General features: G+C 47.8%; 1 protein-coding gene across 2 annotated transcripts in view; it reads right to left on the bottom strand.

Moving 5' to 3' along the window:
• Positions 1-7,294, bottom strand: part of TAMM41 (TAM41 mitochondrial translocator assembly and maintenance homolog) — a 55,589-nt gene extending 48,295 nt beyond the window's left edge. Inside the window, exons 1-4 of one of the 2 annotated variants that reach the window (XM_045289993.1) lie at positions 6,954-7,294; positions 3,728-3,910; positions 2,441-2,569; positions 1,199-1,291 (exon numbers count right to left, since the gene is read on the bottom strand). In XM_045289993.1, the coding sequence (XP_045145928.1) occupies positions 1,199-1,291; positions 2,441-2,569; positions 3,728-3,910; positions 6,954-7,088 (540 nt within the window). In that variant the 5' untranslated portion in view covers positions 7,089-7,294. The remainder of the gene's footprint in view (positions 1-1,198; positions 1,292-2,440; positions 2,570-3,727; positions 3,911-6,953) is intronic. The other variant, XM_004702387.2, reaches the window with a different exon arrangement.
• Positions 7,295-9,117: the final 1,823 nt, after the last annotated feature.

Raw genomic sequence — 9,117 nt, forward strand, 5'->3', positions numbered from 1 at the left:
CACACACACACACTGAAGAGAAAGTCTCCGTGCTGTGTGGACAGAGGCTGCACTAACCCTTCGCCACCCGTCCTCCTGCAGCCCCAGTGAACGGAATCTGAGCAAGACCAATTCAAATAGGCAAGGACTCTTTAGGGCAAGGGCAAGAGGAATGGGGGTAGCATCTGGGTGGTGCCTGACATTGAATTTTACAGGGAGTAAAGGAATCTAACAGGAGACAGATGAGGAAGTCTGCTTCTGAAACTATCACAGCCTTGGCAACCCCATGGGGCAGTTCTACTTTGTCCTACAAGGTCACTATGAGTTGGATTCGGGTCAGCGGCAGTGGGTTTTGTTTGCGCATAAGAATCTAAACGTGTAGCCATTTCCTGGAGTTTTTATCTTCCACAAGTAAGTGATCAAAGTGAGGCCCAATATGGAGGCAAACAAACTTCAAAGCCCATTCCGTTGTGCTGTCTCTGACTCAGAGTGACCCGTGTGGGTTGGGGTCGAACCATACTCCATAGGGTTTTCTTTATTCGTTTACATTGGGGTTTGGAAGAAAGAGCCCAGAGCAAATCGGGCTTCCATTCAACCATTTATATGTTATTCCGTTCCGAACCAGAAGCTGCAGTTCCCTCAGCATAACAGCAGAGCTCCTGCGTCCTCCCTGGGTGCCCCATGTCCATCTGTCCTTCACTTCTGCCCATTCCTGCTTTTGAGCTTATGCTGCCCTCTTGGCCGGGCCTGGTGGGTTCCATAGCGTTTTCAATGGAGGATTTCCTAGATGTAGGTCACTGGGCCTTTCTTTTGACATGCCTCTGGGTACAAACCATCAACCTTTGGTTAACAGCCAGGGCTTAACCCTCTGTACCACTCAGGACTATAAACCAGTGGTTGCCGAGCTGATTGATTCGTGGTGACTTTAGGTAGAACTGCACTCCACAGGATTTTCAATGGTGGTGACCTTTCATCCCTTAAGAGAACAGCCTGGGGATCTATTGCCTAAAGGTAACCGCCACTGGAACCGATGGAGCACAGGTCTAGACTAAAACATGTGGGGTTGCCATGAGTTGGAAGTGCCTCGATAGCTACTGTATTCTTTGGTATTCTCTGGGGCTGCCTCTGGATGCGTTCTAATGGCCAATCCTTCCGTGGTACCTACGGATCCCGCAGAGAGCAGAAGCAACCCTAATGTGGCAGCCCATGTAACACTTACCGGCTTATGGAGTCGTCCAGCAATATATAAGTTATTCCAGGTGAGGAGATCTTCAATCAGAACGCTAGTGCTAATAACCCCGTATTTGATAAGCTAGAAAAGAATCGGGGGTGAAAGAAAGCAAACTATGATGTTGTCACTTAGGCTTTTTATAAAATATTAAGAAAACAAATCAAATTTCTAATCAAAGTGGTACCTTGATTGCCAAAGCAACTCAAAATGTATACCTTATAGAAAACAGGGTTTTGAACTGGTTCAGTCCTGGTGATGAAGAAAAAGTACCCAACCCTTGTTTTCTAAAAGTTCCCAGCAGGGTATCAACTCACAATCGTTCCCCTTCTGGTTATCGGTCCACTCCACCCACAGCTACCCTAAACTCAGGTTTATCCTAGTGCAGCTTCATTGGCCAGGGCAGAACCGAGACGAACCAGTTCGAAGCTCTGGTAAAAACACACATCTCCATCAAATCCATTCCCACAGGTTGGGTGGCCAAGACTGATCTGGCTCTCCAGGCATGTCAGGTGATGTGAGGTGGCCACTGCTTCACTGAGGTCAGAGGCAGAGTGGCTTCTGGTGGTTTCCTAGTATTGGTCCTCAGTGGACTGGGATGAAAACAACAACAAAATCCGGCCCCCTGCTACAGACAGACTGAGGAGCAATGATGGAGTTCAGTCTCTTCATCTGACGAATAAGAAACCCAAGGGCCAGAGACAACAAATGACAGGCTCAAGGCGGCAATATCACCAGCAGTCAAACTTAGGTCAGAAGTTCAGTCTGTTCCCCCACTGCTCTTTTTACCAACAAGCACGAGAAACGCTCATGAATTAAAAGTTTTCACTGACAGCCTTTACACTCTTTCCCCAGTGAGTACTTCAAACACTTTTATAATTAGAAAGTAACATCCCCAAAGAAAACCTCCTTATCAATGCTAAACACATTGAATTATAGTCCAACTCACTTCAGTAGTAAACTGACAAACACTGGATGGAATTATTTCAGGTCGCAGAATCCCATTTGCACTAGCACATGTCTTCAGACCCACAGTGCTGTGCTCCAACATCCAATCTCCTCCTCAGGATATAAACGCTAAAAAGTAGCTGAAGATTTCAATTAAAAAGTACAGCTCCACTGGTATATAATTATACCCAAACATTTGGTCACTGGAGCTTGTCATACTGTTTGAAAACTACCAATTAGCGCTAGCTCAGCATAATATTAATTATGGAGAAAGAACAAACCTACGTGCTTTGTATGACTAGAGGATCTGGCAGGCTGGGCTGAAAAGCTACCTTCTTCACTCCACTCTAGTACTTCACACCCCTTCTCGCTGTAGCCAAATAACGCCTGGGAGGCAATGGAAACATCAGTGGCCTGTAAGTCAGGGGGCATGATGGTTAATTTTATGTGCCAACTTGACTAAATTACGATTCCCAGTGGCTTGGCCAAATCCCACAATGTAATCAGTCAGTCAGTTGAAAGGGGGTTTCCTTAGGGCAGCGGTTCTCAACCTGTGGGTTGTGACCCCTTTGGGGGTTGCACGACCCTTTCACAGGGGTCACCTGATTCATTACAGTAGCAAAATGCTAAGCTCATCAATGCCTTCAACATTCTCAAGACAGCACTTGAACTTCCTGGCCTTCAAAGTGTGGCCCTTCAACCACTAGCATCACCACCTGCGGGTGTGTAAAAAGTGCAGACTCTCAGATATCATCCCAGACTGAGACAGAACGTGCACTTTAAGAAGACCCCTAGGTGATGTGTACACATGCTCCCAGCCATCAAGAGAGTTGGCACAGCAGGTGAAACTCGCATGTCATCCCTAGCCAAGTCCATCTCTAGCAGGCATCTGCTTAAGCAGGCAGCCCTCAGAAGACTGGGGCCCTCCATCTAAGAACAGTTGGCAGTGGTCCTGCTGCCAGAGCACGTGCCTGCTGGGATCTGCGTATCCTCCCTGTTCTCCAATGTCCCCATTGCTATATGCCACCCACCGGTGAACACCAAGCATCCCTAGCATTTGGCACCACAGGCCGCTGACCACCTCATGGCTTCTTAACTTCTTCCTGGGAGGGTCTGCTCCTCCTTATGGATATGCTGAATCTTCATCGTGACCCTAAACAGCCTGCTGAGCCTGTCCACTGGCCAACCAGGGATGCTCAAAGGCATCTTTTCCAGGCCTGCAGACAGGGCCTGGCCATCTGAGCTTCAAACACGCACTCCCAGGTGCCTGGGATGCACACTGAAGTCTGACAACCACTTGGTCAAAGGAAAAAATCTTCTCACACTGCAGCCACAGGCGAGGGAGGTTACTGCTCTGTGCCTGGGCTCAGGACATCCAGCAGGACTTTGCCTGTTTCCTACAGGCAAGAACATACAAGAAGGTTTCCAAAAATGTGTGGAAAATTGGAATGAAAGGTAATGGAACATCTCCAAACTTCTTAAATCCCCTTGTGCATATTTACCTAGGACACTAGTAACAAAAGGGCCCCTACAGAGCCCTAGCCCGGCCAACAAAGGTCCAAAGCCACTTACCCTACCGTCGCACTTTATCAATGGATTGTAGTAAACTCCAGCGCCATAGTTATTCTGAACAGTTGTGATCATCCTGGGCCCCAAAACTTTTAGGAAAGAATAGTGGCTCCAGTTTTTCTCCAAATTCCTGGAATGCCATCTCAGAGGGTCATCCACTGTGAACACGAGATCCAGCATGGGGTTCTGTGCGGTGGGAGGGGAGAAGAGGCTCAGTATCAAGTCTTGGAGAGACACGGAGATCGAGGGGAACCCGCCATCTGACAGAGCCAGGTCTGCACCACACCTGACAGTCAGACGGGGTTCTCCTGAGGCTTTAGCAAGTCTTTGGAAACAAACTGAGCTTTGTTTTCACCCTATAACTAATAACAGCATACATCATTTAGCATGTACTTTGCTGTATCAGGCATTCTTTGTAATAGACACATATTATTACAAATGATGTGGGGGCTTATATATAGTTGTTGTTAGGCGCCATGAGTTGGCTTCACCTCATAGCAACCCTATGCACAACTGAACAAAACACTGCATGGCCCTGTGCCATCCTCACAATAGCTGTTGGAGCCCACTGATGCAGCTACTGTGCCAATCCATTCCATCGTGGGCCTTCACCACCCCTCCAATTTACCAAACATGCATGATGTCCTTCTCCAGGGACTGGTCTCTCCTGACAAAATGTCCCCAGTATGTAAGACAGTCTTGTCATCCCTGACTCTAAGGGCATTCTGCCATACTTTATATACACACATACACACACTCAAACAGGCACTATTATTATGCCCATTTTAAAAGAACAAAAACCAACACACAGAATTTCTCTTTGCCCAAGGTCATATAGCAGTGATTAGTCAACCCAAGTAGTATAAAGGGCTTTAAATGAGTTCCCGCAAAAAAATGCAAAATCTTTTAATTTCATTTTTACACAAAATTTTAAGCTCTCTCATATGTTCCAAAGTCTGTATGCATAGCTGCTATGGTAGTCTTTCAGTTAAATGTTCTCCACTTTCCATCCAGATTCAAGTAACGCCACAGAAAACCCTATGAAGTAAACAACTTATTTTAACTCGTACCAATTCACTAACCACTCACTGAGCACCTACAATTAGCTCAAACTTACTGCCATTGTATTGATTCTGACTCATAGGGACCTTATAGGGCAGAGTAGATATGTACCTGTGTATTTGAGGCTGTAAATCTTCACAGGAGCAGAAAACCTTTTCTCCCAAGGAGCAGGCTAGTGGTTTTGAACTGTGCACCCTGTAGTTAGTAGTAAAATTTGTAACCCACTAGAGTTCCTTTACAATGAGGTAGCTCCTCTGATATGTGCTGGGTTAGAGGTAAAAAGCTGACTCTATTGGGGTGGCAGTTGGGGGAGACACAACTCAATTGCAAGTTATCTTAGGAGAGAATGCAAGATGTGATCTATCATCACTCAGAAAGGGGCTGGGTCAGGATAACAGAATTTCCTAGAGATCCTAAACCTGAGTTTTGAAGAATACACAGGAAATTGATGAACCCCTAGTATTCAGTGGATGTGCTAGGGGAAGCAAAGGGAGGGGTGAGGGGTCCAGGTAAGGGAACTGCTCCAGTAGATATGAGAACACCCCCAGACAAGTTCAGGGAGCTGTGCTTCACTGGCTGTGGTGTGGAATACAGGCAGGGAGTGGAAAGGCCGGAGGGAGGCTGCTTTCCAGGTGAAGAATGTTCCTGTAGAAGAGCTGGAGGAAGGAGAGACCAACCGCAGGGGAACCAGACAAGGGGCTATTGCCATGTAAGGGGATACTAACTGAGGGACTGGGAGAAGGGTCTGTCTTGAGATTTAAGTGAGGTGCTTCCAAGATGTGTTAACTTGAATTAGGGGTGAAGGTGAAAGAATAGTTTGGAAAGAATTTTTCGGAACGTTTCATGGAAAATGAAGAGGTGGCTGTAGAAAAAACCAGGAGGCTACCTACAGCCTGTTTTGTGTCCCACCATGTGATCCACAAATTGCTGGCCATACTTAGGATGATTTTGGGGGTAGTTCATGAATAGTAGAAATAAATACATACATTCTAGTTATGTTAATGTTTTACATCAATAAGCACATTCAACATAGTTCTCATATATTATTGCCAACTTAAAGGAAAAATATGAGCTAGCGTTGGTGGGAAACAGTAAGTTCAAGAAGCAGCATAGTTCGCTTCACCAGCAAAGGAACAGGTGAGCACTCATAGGGAGTCCAGCTAAAGATTCCAGATCTGAAGGGCCTTTTGCAATCTGCATGCTGAATTTTGCTATCACAAGAAAACGGGTGTCTTCCTACTTAGTCGTGGTGTTGGCCCTCAGTGGACTCTTAATGAACAATTCTGTACCTAGTCCGCAAGAGCGCTGGAGGTGCAGTGGTTTAAGCACTTGGCTGCTAACTGAAAGGTCCGTAATTCAAACCCCAAGAATCACAGGGAAGAGAAAGACACGGCAGTCGGCTTCCATAAAGATTCACAGCCCTGAACACTCTACACGCCGACCCACGGTTCTATACGGCAGCTCGGAGTTGATCATAGCCTCTACCGCAGTGGGCTTGGTTGGGGATAAACTGCTGCCCGCTACCTCGTGCAGTCAATTAATTTCCAGTGCACCTGCGCCGGCCCTGCAACCTGTGTTCCAGTATTTTCTCGCAACAGCTACGGAGTGGCTTTCAAATTTGGCCGCTCATTAAAATCACCTAGAAAGTTTTGAAAATTCCTGACCCATCCCCCCCGCCAATAAGCCAGAGTCTCTGGTCCAGTTCAACCACGATTGAGCTGCATGTGGCCGGAACCGGACAAATACTCGATTTTCTTCCTTCCATCTTGCTTTTGCTGCCGCCTAAATGCAAGCTGAGGCTACGACCCACCCCAGTCGCTCTGCGGGAGAAAGATGAAGCTGTCTGCTCCCATCAAGATTGAAAGACTCAGAAACCCCAAAGGCGCCGTTCGACTCTGTCCTAGGGGTCACTCAGACTCGGAGTCGATTCAACGGCAGCGCGCTTGAGATGCACCTCTTGCTCTAGAATCGAAGTGTACCCTTACTTGCCCTCCAGAACCCTGCTCACGCCGCCGTTACCCTCGTCCTGGTCCCTTTTTGCACGGTCTGGTCTGTTTTGAACATAGGGCGCGCAGAGCTGGCGCGGAGACCACACCGGACCCCGTGGCAGGAGGCCGATGCGGCGCCGGGCTGAGCCGGCGGCAGCAGGGGGCGGGGCCGGCCTCACCTTCTGGGCTGCACTGGGCCCCGTCTGGCGGTAGACCGCGGAGCCATAGGCAAAAGCCAGGCTCAGCTCCTCGGGGAAGTGAGACAGGATCTGGCGGATGACCACCCCCGAGCTCTGCAGCGACTGCAGCACCATGGGGCCGAGGTTCGCACACAGGGGCCCTCGGCGGAGCAGGGCAGGGACTGGGCAAACGGACACCGGGGCTGCAGGTGGGGAAATGGAAGTCGTCAGCCAGCCTGGGAGGGAAGGTACGGGCGAGGAGAGGAGAAGTCGTGGCACGCGCTTGGGAGACCCAAGGCTGGAAAGAAGCAGCCGACGCTGCAGAGACTTGGGGCCCGTGGCCGGGCGGACCCAGCACCTCCTCAGACTCCTTCCTCTCGAACGCACGCTTCCAAGAACGACGCTCGCCGGCGGCGTGCGGGGACGTGCGCGTGTCACAGTGGCCCCTGGTGGCTGGAGGAGCGCACGGCATGCTGGCCGCTTGGGATGCTGCAACCCCCAAGCTCAAACTCATCGCCATGGATTCTGACTCACAGCGACCCTATCAGACAGGGTAGAACTGCCTCTGTAAGTTTCCGAGACTGTAACTCTTGGAGAGGGCCAGCAACTTGGGCAAATGGGCGAGCGAGTGTCAACCACCTCAAAACAGGTTTTCATTGTGATTTGTTCTTTTCCTCAAAGCACGTTTTAGGAAAGTCTTACAAGGTCATATGCGCGTATTAAATAATATAACATGAAACCAACCATGTCAAAGTGTAACTTGATTTCTAGGACAGATCCTTTTCTACTACTCTTTCCTACTACCCTAATGTGCACGGCTTGGGGGGAAAACAAAAACACCCACTAGAACTACTTGCTGTTGAGTGGATTCTGACTCACAGTGACCCTCTCTGGGTCAGATAGAACTGTGTGCCATAGGGTTTTCAGTGGCTGACTTTTGGGAAGTAGATCATCAGACCTGGCTTCTGGACACCTCAGTGAGGACTTGAACCTCCAATGTTTTGGTTAGCAGCTGAACGTATTACTAGCTTACATCACCCAGGGAGTCCAACACTAATAAGAGCTAGGGCTACCACACTCGAAAGGACTGATTCTTACACCATGCTTTATTGTCTTCTCAGATGGACCAATTGTGCGCTAGAGAGAAGAAATTTGGAAATGAGCTTGTTCTAAATTGTCAAGCAAGTTCCAGAAGCAGTGACAATAGCCCACCAGGAGAGGCAAATAAGGGAGGATGAAAGGAAATACCGTGTGTCTCAGTCACCTTGGCTCATTCTGACAGTGTCACCTTTGTCCCAATGGGCGTACATTCGCTGGGGGTTGATACAGAAGCCTTCCACCCAAGGACAGCGAGTCAGTCTACCAGTGGGGCGGGGCTTTTGTTGGTTTTCCTTTTTCCCTTTAGGGAAATAAGTATCTTTGTTGGTTTGTTTTCTGTTTGCAAAGTAAATCTACTTTAAACATAACATTTTAAAGATGCAAGCCTAATGTTTTCGACATTACAACAATGAGTACCATCCCCAAGAGATAGTCGCTGGTCATCTTTGGGACATATGCCTCCAGATCTTTACCTAGGACTATCTTAGCATTCAAAAACATTTTTAAATGGAATCTCATGGAAGATACAATGTTGCAGTTTTCTTTACTTAACACATCAGTGGCATGTCAGAATATATACATCTAATTCATTCCATTTATTAAAAAGAAAAACAACCCACTTCTATCAAGTCATTTCCGACTCATAGCAACCCTGCAGGGCAGAATAGAAGTGTTTCTTAGGGTTTCTGAGCCTGAAATTTTTTTATTTATTTAAAATCATTTTATTGGGGGCTCGTACAACTCATCGCAATCCATATCCATCCATTGTGTGTCAAACACATTTATACATTTGTTGCTCTCATCATTCTCAAAACATTTGCTTTGTACTTGAGCCCTTGGTATCAGCTCCGCATTTCCCCCCTCCCTCCCCGCACCCCCTTTCTCATGAACCCTTGGTAATTTATAGATTATTATTATTTTCTCATGTCTTACACTGTCTGATGTCTCCACCCACTTTTCTGTTGTCCATCCCCCAGGGAGGGGGTTATATGTAGATCATTGTGATCAGTTCCCCTTTTCTACCCCAGCTTCCCTCCCACCTCCTGGTCTCACCATTCTCACCACT

The sequence above is a fragment of the Echinops telfairi genome, unplaced genomic scaffold, assembly GCF_000313985.2.
Source record: "Echinops telfairi isolate 266 unplaced genomic scaffold, ASM31398v2 ScPeMD7_31;HRSCAF=116, whole genome shotgun sequence".
Taxonomy (NCBI): domain Eukaryota; kingdom Metazoa; phylum Chordata; class Mammalia; order Afrosoricida; family Tenrecidae; genus Echinops; species Echinops telfairi.